The sequence below is a fragment of the Pseudophryne corroboree genome, chromosome 1 (assembly GCF_028390025.1).
Source record: "Pseudophryne corroboree isolate aPseCor3 chromosome 1, aPseCor3.hap2, whole genome shotgun sequence".
NCBI classification, from domain to species: Eukaryota; Metazoa; Chordata; class Amphibia; order Anura; family Myobatrachidae; genus Pseudophryne; species Pseudophryne corroboree.
The window spans coordinates 207,877,002-207,895,011 of record NC_086444.1 but is presented as its reverse complement, the minus strand read 5'-3'; the positions used below and the strand labels follow the sequence as shown (position 1 = coordinate 207,895,011).

General features: G+C 43.6%; 1 protein-coding gene across 1 annotated transcript in view; it reads left to right on the top strand.

Moving 5' to 3' along the window:
• Positions 1-18,010, top strand: part of PCSK1 (proprotein convertase subtilisin/kexin type 1) — a 127,347-nt gene that overhangs the window by 6,513 nt on the left and 102,824 nt on the right. The window contains exon 2 of the mRNA XM_063964045.1: positions 13,380-13,484. Coding sequence (XP_063820115.1) covers positions 13,380-13,484 — 105 coding nt within the window. The remainder of the gene's footprint in view (positions 1-13,379; positions 13,485-18,010) is intronic.

The following is an 18,010-nucleotide window of genomic DNA, read 5'->3' as shown; positions in this document are numbered from 1 at the left end:
AAAATATGATGGATGCACAATACATATCTACAGTATAGATGCCTATGAATCTGTTATTTGTATAATAAAAAAAACCACAATGCTCCTTCATTCCAGTTTTTGTAATAGCTCCTGTCAGATTCACTGTACTTGTTGCGGTTCTTGCTAGAAATGCCTGTGGTTCAAAGAGAAAAACCACTCATCCTACTAATCCCATTACAATTTTATGACTCCTCCTCCATTTCAGCTTTTTCATTTTTTCTAATATACTGCACGGTTCAGTCTCATTTATGTTTTACATTATTAATGAGAGTAAGCGGATATTAGGGATGTCTGTATTACATGTGGAGCTATTTGGGGAAGTGTAAAAAAACTTCCACAGAGTAGATGAGAGGTTCAGTTTTGAAAACCAAACACATGCAAACTTTTGAGGCTTCAAGTTGAATCGAGTCTCGGCTCAGGTCACTTTGTGTTTGGATCTTGGTTCTAAAAACCAAATCTTGCATGTTTTTGATGGCATGTATACCTCCCTCATAATTTAAGGTGCCATTTCACACTTTGAAATAAATGCTAATAATAATAATAATAATAATAATAATAATACTGTAGGACCAACAACAGGTCCAAATTACATGTTTAAGCTGTTTTTATCAATATTAAAGGAATCCAAAACCAAAACTGAAGCAAAACACTTGAGGGTGGTTTTGCCAAAATTAAACAAAAACTAAAACACAGGGGTCCATGCACATGTTTACTAAAGAGTGGAGAAGTGGACAAGTAGAGAATATTCCCATAGCAACAAATCAAACTCTTATAATGGTGGGAATGTACATAGTAATTCACCTGTCCATATAATGAGCACCTGGGTGGTGCAGAAGGCAAAGTGTAGGTTATGATCACCAAGGACATGTCCAAATCATTCTGGAGGCAAAATACTTAGGGCCCTAATTCAGAGCTGGATGTAAATGCCGCAATTTGCTCTTTCTTTTTTAAGTATACATACATATTTTTCCACAATGCATGTCTTTTTTACCCGCAAATTGTACATGAAACTCCTTATAACAAGGGGGCAGCATGTAGAGGTTGCTAAGGTACTGTACAAGAAGGACGTGCTCTGATTGTGTTGATGCGAATTGCGGCCAAGATGACTGAGAAAGCATGGTAGATGTGCCTGTGAACTGATGGTGATGATGATGGCCGATGCAGCATGTTCCTGTCCACATAGTCTCTGTCATATACCTGTACCTCCCAACATCCTTAGAAGGAAGCCCAGGACACACTGGTGCGGCTTACATCTATTCACCGCTGCCCTGCTAAGTAGGTCAGCGAGTGACAGGAGCCTCCCAACTGCCCCCCCACCGCAGGACACTGGAGCCTGTGGGTGGGACAGCATGACAGTCCCAAAAAACGGGAATATCTCACGAAAATAAGGACAGTTGGGACGTATGTATACCTACTGTATCCTCAAATTGGTCCCAGTACTGTAGCGCTATTTGGTGCACCAAGAACTTTGTGACTAAGCTGCACCATGTGTCCCATCACACACTTTTTCACTATATATGCAACATTTTCACATAACTAATGTGACAAAATGACAATGCACAGGTACCCTGGGCACAAGCGCTGGCATTGTACGCAACTACTTTTACTGCTCAAGATAACCTGGGTATAAGGCAAAGACATAGGAACAATGCGAAACCATGCATTGTTGTGCTTAATTGTTGTTGGCTTTATACCAATTTGCAACTTAAAGTACTAATTGTAAGTGCCTAGGACACTGTAAGTGACTTTGTATGTGGCTACAATGCAAATAAAATGCTAATGGCGCAGAAAGGATAGGTGTATGATGACACATCTGCATTGATTGTTGACAAATAACCGCTTCCCTGATGGCTGTGTCTGATTGGTTTAAAGTATGTAAAACATGTCTATTCATATTAATACAGTTAAACTAATGCAACTGTGATTTAAAACAAGATTACAGTGAGTGTGCAGTGTATTTTTTAAAATAAAATATGCCTCCTACTTTGTATGGGAAGGGGAAGGCTGTCCATATGTTTAACAGTAGAGTTTACGCTGCACAAACTGGCATGCACCCAACTTGGCCTCAGCTATAGGTGTGCGCAGGGGGGGTGCCTGGTGCGCACAGGCACCCCCTAATGTCTGGCACCCTGATCTCACATGCCTGAGGCAGCAATCGCCGAGCAGGCTGATTACTGTCCCCTCTGCGCTGCACCCTGTCAGGACTGCATTACTGACCGGACGCCTGGGTTAATCAAGGGTACCACTACCACCGGCTTTCAAACTCCCGGCTCCACCTCAATGTACAAAAACAGTGTGATGTGACGTGATGACATCATGCTGCTTGCATGCCCACCCGTCACACCCGCCACATACACACCTCTTTCATTCTATGCTATGCCAACACCAGCCACTGATGAGGAGCAGCATGCAGCCAGCGTTCCTCTTAGGAAGACAAATTCAATACTGGCAGACGGCTGGCAGCAGCAGTACTAGTCTGCGACTGTCAGTGTCAGTTAGTGACTGACTTGTAAGTAAGCTGCTGCAGTTTGCAGGGGAAAGACAGGGGGAGCCAGACCAGGCAGAGGAGGAGCAGTGTAATTGCAGTGAGTGCCATCAGGGGTGTTTGTTTGGTGCACACCACAACATCTGACAATGTATCTGCTTTATTAGGATTGGTACAAAGGTGGACATTTTATATGCATTGACCATCAATAGATGGTGCTAGACACACCCCTCCGACGGTGCACCCCCTAATCAAATGTGCTGCGCACGCCCCGCCCTCAGCCACTATATCTCAGGCTCATTTTTCTTCTGCTTCATGGTCGTTTTTAAACCAATCAATTCCAGTTCTGCAAATATTGGCAATTACCTCTCACATCCTTTAGTCCCCTGACTATTCATCCACTAGTTATTTTGAAACTTAAAGGGCAAAAAACTTCCCCCTTTTCAATTAATAACTTCAACCAATTCCTGAGTGCTGCATGGAGATTATGTTCAGTGTAACAGGCGATCCTTCTACATTTTTTGCAGTGTTGTAAAGAGATCCCCACTTGCTTTGCTGTCTACAGTATCTAATGTAAAGATAATAAAATATTTTTTCTTCTTGATATGTATCTAAATAATCCTGTTGATGGAGATATATTTGACTGTTTGGGTACTTTATCACTGCTGTCAGGATTTCGACAGCCAGAATATCGACAGCGGGATCCAGATGGATCTTGGTATTTTTACAGTACCCCTAACCCACCCCTCCCGCAGCCTAAACCTAACCTCCCCATCCAGGGCTGCCATCAGAAATTGTGGGGCCCGAGACTGGCAAAATAGACAGGGCCCCCCCACCAAAAAAAAAGATTCTGCCACACTTCTCCACCCCTATGTGATGTCATACATCATGATGTTACATATAGGTGAAGCATTGTGTACCTGCAGGAACGATTCACAGAGCTGATGTGCAGGGAAGGCTTGTTTTAGGCCTCCCTGCGCATCAGTCCTCCTGTAGGAGACAGTGGTGGCCCCCCTCTCTATAAGGGCCCGAGACTCCAGTCCCCCACTGATGGCTGCCCATCCCTCAGCCTAACCTTTAACTGTCCCCTCCCACAGCCTAACCCTAACCCCCCTCAGATTAACCCTAACCTCCCCCACCCCAATAGTCTATCTCTAACCCTCCCCTAGTGCCTAAAGCTCACCCCAAGACCAGTATTTACATCCCGGGTCTTTTGGATTCTGACCGTCGGGCTCCCGCTGTCGGTATTCTGTCGGGATCCTGACTGCATCTCAGTATGCTATATTGAACAACAAGTGTTCTAATTCTTTGAGTCATAAGCCCTCATTCCGAGTTGTTCGCTCGCTAGCTGCTTTTAGCAGCCGTGCAAACGCTAAGCCGCCGCCCTCTGGGAGTGTATCTAAGCTTAGCAGAAGAGCGAACGAAAGGATCACAGAACGGCACCAAAATATTTTCGAGCAGTTTCTGAGTAGCTCCAGACCTACTCCTAGCTTGCGATCACTTCACACTATTTAGTTCCTGTTTTGATGTCACAAACACGCCCTGCGGTCGGCCAGCCACGCCCGCGTTTTCCCAGGCACGCCTGCGTTTGTATCTGACACGCCTGCGTTTTTCAGCACACTCCCTGAAAACGGTCAGTTACCTCCCAGAAACGCCCCTTTCCTGTCAATCACTCAGTGGCCAGGAGTGCGACTGAAAAGCGTCGCTAGACCTTGTGTGAAACTGCATTGGCTTTTGTGAAAGTACGTCTCGCGTGCGCATTGCGCCGCTATGCATGAGCAGAAGTGCCGCTTTTTGACCTAATCGCCGCGCTGCGACCGAAAACAGTTAGCGAACAACTCGGAATGACCGCCATAGAGCGGTTTGCTTTTTACACTCATTCTTGAAATAGCGCCCAAAACACTTTTTTGCCCTATATTGTTGCACTTATGAGATTGCCATAAGAGGGAGTGTTTTTTCCGTGTCCTAGAAAATTGGCTTGAACTAAGGATAAGCTAACAATTGTCTACGTCAGATTAGTTTATATTACTTGACTACTCTTGGTATTTGTAAGGAGTGAAGTGTTTGCATTTGCATGCATTTATCAACTGCCAAAAATTACTGCTGCATTTTTATATTGTTTGCGTTACACATCGTTTACGTCCATAAGAAAAGTAAATATTTATTGTATTGCTGTTTTCAGAACAGTTTCTTTTAATTATATTTCATTTTATTCAGAAAAGTCACTGTAACATTGTATTTATTATTTTTAAAACACTTGAATAAACATAATAAAAAAATGTGTGGTAAATGTAACGGAATCCAGTCATATGACCAGCACTCGTGATCCCGCCCGCTTACCAGCCTGAGAGTCGGCATGCCGACTGACAGGGACTGTTCCCACGCATGGGTGTCCACGACACCCGTAGAGTGGGAATAAAACCTGTAGCGAGTGCAGCGAGCCACCGAGAGCGCAAGGGGCTTTGTTGCGCTCACTCCCCCGCCCAGGATCGGTATGCTGGCCGCCGGGATCCCCAGCGCTGGTCTCCCAGCTCCAAGAGCATTTCTCATTTCTCACAAGCAGTAACTGACTATAATTATACCCTCTGTAATGCAAGTAGAAAATAGTTTCCTACCCTCCTGCGGGAGACTCCCTATCCACTCTGGAGTTTCCTGCTGTCCCTGAAAGAAAAGCAAAGCCCCAGATTCCCCTGACCCATTGGGCACATTGACTGCATGCACATGTGCAAGTCAAGATTTGATGGGACGGGGTCTGGACGAATGGATGCAAGGGGTATAATTACTAGGTAATTAACCTGGCACTGATTGTGAGCTGTTATACTTAAGCAGCCAAATATAACCGGGATAGTTAGTCCCCAAGAACCAATGTAACAAGAAACAAATTAGCGCTAAAGAGTTGAATGTATAAGAATTAATTCACAAATGTATTCACATAATATCAATTGTTGCAATATTATAAAAACAATTAAAAAAATTGATATCAAGGGCATAACATAGCACTGCATTTGTAAAAAGATTTTGAAGAGAAAAATATAGTTAAAACTCGTTATATAAATGCTGGGACTTTAGCACCAAGTTCACCTATGTTGCACAGCCTCAGTCCAGGAAAACGCTTGTGCGAGATGGAAATAATTACCAATTTGAATTGGAATGGTAGACCTTGTCACAGCTCGATTGTAAGTGCCAGCTGGTCCTTTAAAAACTCAGGTCCGTTTGTATATATCCAAACACAGTTGAAGATTTCCTTTATCTGACTTCTTGGCTTGTCCTTCCAATTGATGTATAAGTGCAGTGCCCAGCTCCTCCACCAATGCGTTTCACTGCCTGCCACAGCTTTTTCAAGTTGAGATAGTTCAGTGCCCTGATGCCCTTCTTATAGCAGTGCTGATAGCCCACACATCACAGGTGATACAAAATCAATTATGTACATAACTTAAAAAACAAATTATCATTCAGCTCTTTAATTCAGTGATTGACATCCCCATTGTATTATACCAATATAAATCTGTTTTGTACCTTGGAGCGACTTAAAATTAATTTTACGCTTCCTGTAATTGGAACGCATGTCTGGTAAGATTCATAACTTCCGCAGTCACGTGGCCGGAAGAGCGGCAGTTCAAGCTATTAGTTCCTAAATATACCGTAACCATGACCGCTCATCTGGCCAATGGGTTTATTTGCTCTTAGCAGTCATGTGTTCGAGTACTACCCATCACATGACCGCACTATGGGGGTCATTCCGAGTTGATAGCTCGCTAGCAGTTTTTAGCAGCCGTGCAAACGCTAAGCCGCCGCCCACTGGGAGTGTATTTTAGCTTAGCAGAATTGCAAACGAAAGGATCTCAGAGCGGCTACAAAAAAAAATTGTGCAGTTTCAGAGTAGCTCCAGACCTACTCAGCGCTTGCGATCACTTCAGACTGTTCAGTTCCGTATTTAACGTCAGAAACACGCCCTGCGTTCGGCCAACCACGCCTGCGTTTTTCCTGGCACACCTGCGTTTTTTCAAACAATCCCTGAAAACGGTCAGTTGACACCCAGAAACGCCCCTTTCCTGTCAGTCACTCTACGTCTGGCATTGCGACTGAAGAGCGTCGCTAGACCTTGTGTAAAAATACATTGGCCATTGCAAGTACGTCGCGCGTGTGCACTGTGCCGCATACGCATGCACAGAAGTGCCGCTTTTTCACTTAATTGGTGCGCTGCGAACATTTTTCACTAGCGATCAACTCTGAATGACCCCCTATGAGAGACCAACCACTAGTCTCAAGTCCGGGTATGTAACCTAAAAGAAGTCATCCTCCGGTCAGTGCTCGGCAGTAAGCTTCATTTGAAATCACAGCACTGGAGTACGCGTGATCCTGGGCACCGCGGAGACCTGCCGCTCATAACAACAAGTGGAGACCAAACACCTACACTGCAGCGACAGCCGGACATACTGTAGCAGCTGTCACCACTTGCCTATCCAGAATCCCTGCATCACTTGGGGGGGTGGGGGGGGGGAGTGTTAGAGGTGGAGTGCTGTAGGTATTGAAGGGGTGATACTGGTACAGGTGGTAGAGTTGGGGGCTGGCTGTGCTGAGGGTAGCAGAGACTAGTGACAGAGTGAGAGTGGTAGATGTGGCAGTGCTGTGGGGGTGGCAGTAGCTAGTGACGGGGTATTAGTACTGGGGGTAGCAGTGGGTAATAGTACTGGAGGTAGAAGATTCTGCACCTAGCATAGGTTAGGTCTATCTATCTATCTATCTATCTATCTATCTATCTATCTATACATCTATAAATATATCTGTGTGTGTGTGTATGGTGTGTACTAAGAATGCTATCCTGAAATTTATTTCACATCCGGAGTGCCGCCATACACTCTATACTTCTTTGACAGGTTATAGCTTTGACCTTAACCTTGTTGGAGAGCAAACAGCAAAAGTAGCTGGATATTTACCCTACGAATGCCAGTGTCGCTGCTTTTCTATATACTTTATATACTGTATATACAGTAAACATCTAAATTATTATTAAACATCCATTTATTTTATATACAGTATGTTAAGGTTCTAAGCTACATTTTGTCTGCTTTTCACTCTGCTTTTCTACTGCAGTTGGACTTCTCTCTCTTGTTTGCTTGATTCTTCTGTCAACACAGACACAGTAAATGTCCTGCAGCTGACAGACACAGTGTACAGTATGTAGTGGAACAGGATCAGGGTTTCTCAGTACTGCAACATATTTCTGAATGTACATTTCAAACACTGCCGTGGAATAGGAATGTGTCAGTGCTTGCTGAAGCTGTTAATATAACCATGTTATACATGCCTATGGGGGTAATTCAGACCTGATCGCTGGGCAGCGATTTTTTAAAGCCCTGCGATCAGATAGTTGCCGCCTACGGTGGTAGTGTATTTTAGCTGTGCAAGTGTGCGTTCGCATGTGTAGCAGAGCAGTAAAAACAGATTTTGTGCAGTTTCTGCGCAGCCCAGGACTTACTCAGCAGCTGCAATCACATCAGCCTGTCCAGGACCGGAATTGACGTCAGGAACCCTCCCTGCAAACGCTTGGACACGCCGGCGTTTTTCCAAACACTCCCAGAAAACGGTCAGTTGCCACCCACAAACATGAAAAACTCATGTCGACCTTTTGACCTGTCGACCTAGCACATGTTGACCTAGAAACCCTGTCGACCTTCAGACCCTGTCGACCTAGTGACTATCGACCTATAGTGGTCGACCTAAACATTGTCGACCTAGACACTGTCGATCTAATTATCCACACTTGCCCTGATACACCAAGTTATTGACTCTCTAGTAGATTAGCAAACAGGCCCACTGAGAGGGAAGGCAGGTACTAATTACCTGGGTTTGTTGGAGGGGCCCGGTGGGGAACCACGCCCACCACCCGAGTATACTTACCTTGCTGTGGCAAGCGTGTCTCTCCTCTACGGTGCAACCTTCCCAGTGACATCTTCGTGAAGATGGTGCCACACAGTGCAATCAAAGACTCTGGCACTGTGGTACAGACTTTGCTCTGTAGTGCACATGCACTATCCTCCTGAATATCAATGGGAAGATGGCGGCGCCAAGGAGTGTACCACTTGCTGGAGACAGGTTTGATACTGATAGCCTCACTTCCTTCCCTCACCCATGCAGTGGGGCTGTACATAAACTTTTATATGTATATACACATATTTTTTTGTAAGGGGGGCCAGATATGCCATGTCCCCATACAGACCTGGGACCAGCAAACCTCTCTACGGTAGCAATGCATAATTTGAGTGCACGGTCTGGAATCTGACCTATAGAGGAGGGACCTATAGGCAGGTGGGCCCACCAGGAATTTCCATTGTATACCTGTGGGCCAGTCCAACCATGCCACCATGTCCAGCCCCAGGGAGATTTGTAGAGAAGGTAGTCAAGGATATTAACCAAGATGTTAGTACAATGCCCTGACGTTCATGGAGAGTTGGCAAGTATGAACTAGATACATATCGATCTTAAGAAGTCTGTGTATGTCATACTTGCCTACTCTCCCAGAATTTTCTGGAGAATCACAAATTACGGTTCGTCCACATGGATGAGTAGGCACTCTAATGCAAGCTGCCTGATCTTCTTGCAAAGTGGGTGGGGCAGGGATAGCACTATTTCTGTCATCATGGCCCACCACACAAATTACTGCAGTGTGTAGTGAGAAGCAGCCATGTTGATATATATCTTGCTGTCCCATGCCGCTTGGAGATCTAAGAAGTAAATCATAAAGAGCATGATGTATGTACGATTATGTAATAACAGTTATTTATAGCAAGCACATATTATGCAGCACTTTAATAGAATAGTTCAGTCATTTACATACAAACTATAGTTATTTAAATATGTACTTGTATGATCCGGTCATTTTCCCTAACCTTTGCACAGGTTCATTTTAGCATTACATCATTATAGCTTTCAACAATTTATAATGTGCTAGGACCTTTACTGAAACCATATGCAATCTGTTGTCGCTCCCACATAATCTTAATTTGCTGGTTTTGTAGATATGTTCCTGAAATATTTAATCCTTAACATACAGATGCGTCCTCCACATACATCTTTGCTATGGGGGTCATTCCGAGTTGTTCGCTCGCAAGCTGTTTTTAGCAGCATTGCACACGCTAAGCCGCCGCCTACTGGGAGTGAATCTTAGCATAGTAAAATTGCGAACGAAAGATTCGCAATATTGCGATTACACAAGTCTTAGCAGTTTCTGAGTAACTTCAACCTTACTCGGCATCTGCGATCAGTTCAGTGCTTGTCGTTCCTGGTTTGACGTCACAAACACACCCAGCGTTCGCCCAGACACTCCTCCGTTTCTCCAGCCACTCCCGCGTTTTTTCCAGAAACGGTAGCGTTTTTTCACACACTCCCATAAAACGGCCTGTTTCCGCCCAGAAACACTCACTTCCTGTCAATCACATTACGATCACCAGAACGAAGAAAAAGCCGTGAGTAAAATACCTAACTTCATAGCAGATTTACTTGGCGCAGTCGCAGTGCGAACATTGCGCATGCGCACTAAGCGGAAAATCGCTGCGATGCGAAGAAATTTACTGAGCGAACAACTCGGAATGAGGGCCTATATCCCGCCATGTATGGCACAGTTTTGCATGCCATAGACTCAGAGATTTAGCCATGCCTTGTGATTTTTCTCAATTTGCATCTTTAATATGTTATTTTATACATATTCTATTATGGCAAACAACATTTTTTACATTATTTCACTCGCTACTCGTGAAAAACAGCTTAGCCGTGTTTTGCATGTTGGGCCAAATTTGTAAAAAAGCAAAGATGTAAGTGGACACATGTAATAGGTGTTATTAGTACAGAAAATAAACATCAACCAACCAACCAACCAACCATCCAACCAATGGCTTTAATCAGTTTAACACAAGTACAGTAAGACAATAAAAGCAATGTCTGATTTAAAGTACGAAACAAAAGCTGTGTGTAGTACCGTATTTTTCGGACCATTAGACGCACCGGACCATAAGACGCACCTAGTTTTTAGAGTAGGAAAACTGGAAAAAAATATATTCTGACTTCTAAGAGATATTTCTGTGATTTCTCAGACTCAATACAGTGCAGCCTTCTGTCAGAGCCAGAACACACAGACACACACACATCAGAGACAGCATACACACACACTGACAGTACCAGTGGTTCCCTGCGTCTCCTGAGAAGGGAGGAGGTAGGGAGGAGGTGGGGGCGAGTGGGGGGAGTCACCTGACACCGGCTCTGCTGCTGAGATGTGGCCGCTCTGCTTATGACGGCACAGAAGCAGCAGCAGCATCAAGGACCCGACGCTACCCGCCGGCCGCCGCTACCCGACAGGAGGGAGGAGGTATGAGGGAGCGGGGGAGTTACATGACGCTCTGCTGATGACGGCACAGCAGTAGCATCCAGGACCCGCCGCTACCCGCCAGCCTCTGCTACCCGCCCCCCGCCGCCACTACCCGCTACCTGCAAACGGCTTATTCGCTCCATAAGACGCACATACTTTTTCCCCCACATTTTTGGGGAGAAAAAGTGCGTCTTATGGTCCGAAAAATACGGTATTTATTATTCTGTTCTGTGCTGTCAACAATCCTACTTAGAAGATCTGTTTAATGGTGACACATTTATAAAAGCACTGTAGCGTTTTGATGTTAATAGATATAATTAAGATTATGAATCCAGCTCCGAGGGAAGTATGACCGACCTATCAGTTCCAGCAAAATAGCAATGACTACTTAAATACATTTTTTTTTGCATTTTTCTTCCAGCCGAGCATGAGTCAGAGGAGTACTGGCAAGCAGTCATTGTGTAGAAATGTACCTTTTCCACTAAATTGCTCTCTCCTCATAAACCCATGACGTCAATGTAGCGAGGAAAAAGTAATTGTTTTAATGTAAATAAGAGGGCAGTATCTCTTTGTGTAGAGATCGCAGCATACTGTAGAATTTATTACCATTCACTGCCTTTGGTTACTGAAAGGATGAACCCCCAGGTACAGTGAGAGATAGAGGCCACGTCATGCAACTAATGCTACATCTCATCACATATAAATTCATTTGCTCTGTGTATACATGTGTTAGCATCTTAATCACAGCATGCTGTATATTTAATAGCTATAATAGAAAGCAATGTATTTCCAGGATTATTTATTCTGCTCTTAACAAGTGTTGATATTGTTATTGTGCAATAATACTTATCCGTTGCATTATAAAATTTTATTTAATATGTAACATCAGAAACAAATTCAGTAATACAGGATGATGCCAAAATACATTTATTAAGCTCATTTAGAGGTAGATGCATATACTCAGAATAAGCATAAGACAAAGGTGCATGTACACAAAACACATATATGTGCATAATATGTCACTCGCATCCCAGCGGAAAGACAGTAACATTTGCATCTGATGTACATAAGGGATGCAGTCATGTGACCAGCCCCAACCCCATAAGGTGTAATAATTGTATAATTATACCTCTTTTATGCAATAGAGGATATGGTGTTGTCAATACTCAATATATACTGTAATTAAATACAAACAATAAAGTATAATTAAATACAAATATGGCACTCGCCAGTCTTGGGATCTTTATCAGTATATAAACAATTACAAGGTAGCACCCTCTCAAAATAGGAGGGAGCAAGTCTCTGCTATAAAATATTCTATTAATAATTTATTATGTCACATTGAAACACATACATACACCAATAAATAAATATTTATTAATCAAACAGGATACATAGTGGTTAACATTTTGGTCTCAACTGAGCTTAGCTTTGGCACGAGTTACACTTGTACATACATTATTTTAAGCAATGTTTACTTTTCTTACCTAGCCAAGTCCATGCAATACACATACCGCCAGCGCTTGTGAGATGCTTTATTTTGTGCTATCTATTCTTTACAGTAGGCTTTCTAGTTCTATGGTGTAGATTTACTAAAGCTTCTAAAATGAAAAGCTGTGGTGTTGCCCAAGCAGATTCTACATATAATTTCTGTGTTGCATCCTAGAAAGTGATAGAATCTGGTTGCTATGGGCAACACCATCACTTTTAATTTTTAGAAGCTTGAGCAAATCTACCCCTATGTGTCAACATACACTCCAACATGGACCATTTCTTTAGGTACATAAGGGTAAATGAATGAAGGGTCGGTATGGGGCGGGGGGGAGAGGTATCAGTGGTGCATGTTATGTGAACTTATACCGCTTCCCCCTATGTATGAAAGTGGCGGTGTGCGCTCTGTTACATAGCGCCCCTGTCATTGTTGGTGCTGCTATCTAAAAGATAGCATGCCGATGTGCAGGGCAATGTAAGAATGGTCAGTGGTGCTGAGTGCTCTGACACCTGCAGCTATCGATTTCAGCCGCTCACTCTCCCCTCCATTAGACAAGATGTTCATACATCTTATCGATGTAGCTTTCTGCTTCATCTCGGTAATGATGCAAAGTAGGAAGTTCTATAGCAGCATGATCCGTGCCGCTATAATACATCTCCCCCCAAATTCTCTATTGCTGGACTCCCATTTGCAGAGGTGGGGCTGCAGTGCAGTCCAAAATTCAAACAGTGGAACCACACCAACTGCCACCACAAAAGCTGCCAAACATCACCGGGCGGCACTCATTGGTAGTTGGTGTGACTCCCCTATTTGAATTTTGTACTGAGCTGCAGCCCAACATCTGGAACTGCCACTGGCAAGGAATTCCAGGAACAGAACATTTTCTACCTATTGGTACGGGTCATGTTGGAAGGTCAGGGTCAATCTAGTATTTGTTTTCCTACAGTATGTATATATAGAATGTTTATACATTTACTTATGTATTTTATTCAGGCATGTGTCTTGTTTTTTTCTTACAGATTGGATCACTTAAAAATCACTATTTATTTAAGCTACCAGTACATCCGAGGAGATTGCGGAGAAGTGCCCCACACATTACAAAGCGGCTAGCTGATGATGACCGGGTATGTGCCCTAGCAGGGTTACTGCAGTTCAGTGGAGGTTGACGGATACATCCTTTTCAAGGCAGAATTGGCTATATTTGCAGAGTAACATGCTACTGGCATGAGGATACCATGGGGTAAATTTACTAAGGTGGGAGATTTTTAGAACTGTTGATGTTGCCCATAGCAACCAATCAGATTATATCTATTATCTGCTAGAAGCAGCTAGATAAATGGTAAGTAGAATCTGATTGGTTGCCATGGGCAACATCACTAGTTCTAAACATCTCCTACCTTAGTAAATTTACCCCCATGAGTGTTTAATTAAAAATCAGGACATCAATATTACCTAACTTTTGCACTAGCTACACAAATCTGTGGATTTGGGGGAATTTAATTAATCCAATTTCCTTCTGAAAGTAGAGTTCTAAGAAATAGAATTATGAGAAAAAAAGCTTTGTAAGTTAAATATACAATGGAGAAAAGAGGATTGTCCTACAAAACTGGGGATTACAGTATGTAGGTTCTACACCTGTAACATATACACTTGGATTACTCATGTGGCCAAAATATTTATCAGCACATTTCCATATACCCTAGAAGATGTATTTTTAAAGTGCACACAGTGATTTTTACAGTATTAGAAAAACAATATATGGTGAAAGCAGCATTTCAAATGTCATCTCATAATCTCATATGCTCATACCAGGCTCCACCATTCTTACCTGTAACCAGTATGAAGTTAGATACACTATAGACTGCATCTAACAAGTCTTTTACTGCTGACCTCGCTAGAACAGGGGTAGACAATGTGCAGGACTTCAGCTGCTGTGGAACTACACATCCAAGAATGCCTTGACGCACTTTCAGCATACCCGTCCCAAATAGCAAAACTCTAGCAGGGTATGCAAAGATGTGAAGTTCCACAGTGGCTGGAGTGTCACTCATTGGCTACCACTGCTCTAGGAAATCATTAGACAGGTCTACACCACACACTTTTATAACACTCTGTGACAGCAGCACTGTTGGGAGAATTAATGTTTGGATTTTTGGTGCATACTAGAGATGAGCGGGTTCGGTTTCTCTGAATCCGAACCCGCACGAACTTCATGTTTTTTTTCACGGGTCCGAGCGACTCGGATCTTCCCGCCTTGCTCGGTTAACCCGAGCGCGCCCGAACGTCATCATGACGCTGTCGGATTCTCGCGAGACTCGGATTCTATATAAGGAGCCGCGCGTCGCCGCCATTTTCACACGTGCATTGAGATTGATAGGGAGAGGACGTGGCTGGCGTCCTCTCCATTTAGATTAGGAGAGAGAGAGAGAGATTGACCTGAGGCTGATACTGTAGAAGAGAGTGCAGAGTTTAGTGACTGACCACAGTGACCACCAGCAGTGCAGTTGTTTTATTTAATATATCCGTTCTCTGCCTGAAAAAAACGGTACACACAGTGACTCAGTCACATACCATATCTGTGTGCACTGCTCAGCCCAGTGTGCTGCATGCCTGCATCATCTATGTATATATTATATATCTGACTGTGCTCAGCTCACACAGCTTATAATTGTGGGGGAGACTGGGGAGCACTGCAGTGCCAGTTATAGGTTATAGCAGGAGCCAGGAATACAAGACAGTCACATACCATATCTGTGTGCACTGCTCAGCCCAGTGTGCTGCATCATCTATGTATATATTATATATCTGACTGTGCTCAGCTCACACAGCTTATAATTGTGGGGGAGACTGGGGAGCACTGCAGTGCCAGTTATAGGTTATAGCAGGAGCCAGGAGTACATATTATATTAAAATTAAACAGTGCACTGCACACTTTTGCTGCAGGAGTGCCACTGCCAGTGTGACTGACCAGTGACCTGACCACCAGTATAGTTAGTAGTATACTATATTGTGATTGCCTGAAAAAGTTAAACACTCGTCGTGTGACTTCACTTGTGTGGTGTTTTTTTTTTTATTCTATAAAAAACTCATTCTGCTGACAGACAGTGTCCAGCAGGTCCGTCATTATATAATATATATACCTGTCCGGCTGCAGTAGTGATATATATATATTTTTTATATCATTATTTATCATCCAGTCGCAGCAGACACAGTACGGTAGTTCACGGCTGTAGCTACCTCTGTGTCGGCACTCGGCAGTCCATCCATAATTGTATACCACCTACCCGTGGTTTTTTTTTCTTTCTTCTTTATACATACATACTACTACATCTCTTTATCAACCAGTCTATATTAGCAGCAGACACAGTACAGTACGGTAGTTCACGGCTGTGGCTACCTCTGTGTCGGCACTCGGCAGTCCGTCCATAATCGTATACCACCTAACCGTGGTTTTTTTTTCTTTCTTCTTTATACATACATACTACGACATCTCTTTATCAACCAGTCTATATTAGCAGCAGACACAGTACAGTACGGTAGTTCACGGCTGTGGCTACCTCTGTGTCGGCACTCGGCAGTCCGTCCATAATTGTATACCACCTAACCGTGGTTTTTTTTTTCTTTCTTCTTCATACATACATACTACGACATCTCTTTATCAACCAGTCTATATTAGCAGCAGACACAGTACAGTACGGTAGTTCACGGCTGTGGCTACCTCTGTGTCGGCACTCGGCAGTCCGTCCATAATTGTATACCACCTAACCGTGGTTTTTTTTTCTTTCTTCTTTATACATACATACTACGACATCTCTTTATCAACCAGTCTATATTAGCAGCAGACACAGTACAGTACGGTAGTTCACAGCTGTGGCTACCTCTGTGTCGGCACTCGGCAGTCCGTCCATAATTGTATACCACCTACCCGTGGTTTTTTTTTCTTTCTTCTTTATACATACATACTACTACATCTCTTTATCAACCAGTCTATATTAGCAGCAGACACAGTACAGTACGGTAGTTCACGTCTGTGGCTACCTCTGTGTCGGCACTCGGCAGTCCGTCCATAATTGTATACCACCTACCCGTGGTTTTTTTTTCTTTCTTCTTTATACATACATACTACGACATCTCTTTATCAACCAGTCTATATTAGCAGCAGACACAGTACAGTACGGTAGTTCACGGCTGTGGCTACCTCTGTGTCGGCACTCGGCAGTCCGTCCATAATTGTATACCACCTACCCGTGGTTTTTTTTTCTTTCTTCTTCATACATACATACTACGACATCTCTTTATCAACCAGTCTATATTAGCAGCAGACACAGTACAGTACGGTAGTTCACGGCTGTGGCTACCTCTGTGTCGGCACTCGGCAGTCCGTCCATAATTGTATACCACCTACCCGTGGTTTTTTTTTCTTTCTTCTTTATACATACATACTACTACATCTCTTTATCAACCAGTCTATATTAGCAGCAGACACAGTACAGTACGGTAGTTCACGGCTGTGGCTACCTCTGTGTCGGCACTCGGCAGTCCGTCCATAATTGTATACCACCTACCCGTGTTTTTTTTTTTTCTTTCTTCTTTATACATACATACTACGACATCTCTTTATCAACCAGTCTATATTAGCAGCAGACACAGTACAGTACGGTAGTTCACGGCTGTGGCTACCTCTGTGTCGGCACTCGTCAGTCCATCCATAATTCTATACCACCTACCCGTGGTTTTTTTTTTCTTTCTTCTTCATACATACATACTACGACATCTCTTTATCAACCAGTCTATATTAGCAGCAGACACAGTACAGTACGGTAGTTCACGGCTGTGGCTACCTCTGTGTCGGCACTCGTCAGTCCATCCATAATTGTATACCACCTAACCGTGGTTTTTTTTCTTTCTTCTTCATACATACATACTACGACATCTCTTTATCAACCAGTCTATATTAGCAGCAGACACAGTACAGTACGGTAGTTCACGGCTGTGGCTACCTCTGTGTCGGCACTCGGCAGTCCGTCCATAATTGTATACTAGTATCCATCCATCTCCATTGTTTACCTGAGGTGCCTTTTAGTTGTGCCTATTAAAATATGGAGAACAAAAATGTTGAGGTTCCAAAATTAGGGAAAGATCAAGATCCACTTCCACCTCGTGCTGAAGCTGCTGCCACTAGTCATGGCCGAGACGATGAAATGCCAGCAACGTCGTCTGCCAAGGCCGATGCCCAATGTCATAGTACAGAGCATGTCAAATCCAAAACACCAAATATCAGTAAAAAAAGGACTCCAAAACCTAAAATAAAATTGTCGGAGGAGAAGCGTAAACTTGCCAATATGCCATTTACCACACGGAGTGGCAAGGAACGGCTGAGGCCCTGGCCTATGTTCATGGCTAGTGGTTCAGCTTCACATGAGGATGGAAGCACTCAGCCTCTCGCTAGAAAAATGAAAAGACTCAAGCTGGCAAAAGCACAGCAAAGAACTGTGCATTCTTCGAAATCCCAAATCCACAAGGAGAGTCCAATTGTGTCGGTTGCGATGCCTGACCTTCCCAACACTGGACGTGAAGAGCATGCGCCTTCCACCATTTGCACGCCCCCTGCAAGTGCTGGAAGGAGCACCCGCAGTCCAGTTCCTGATAG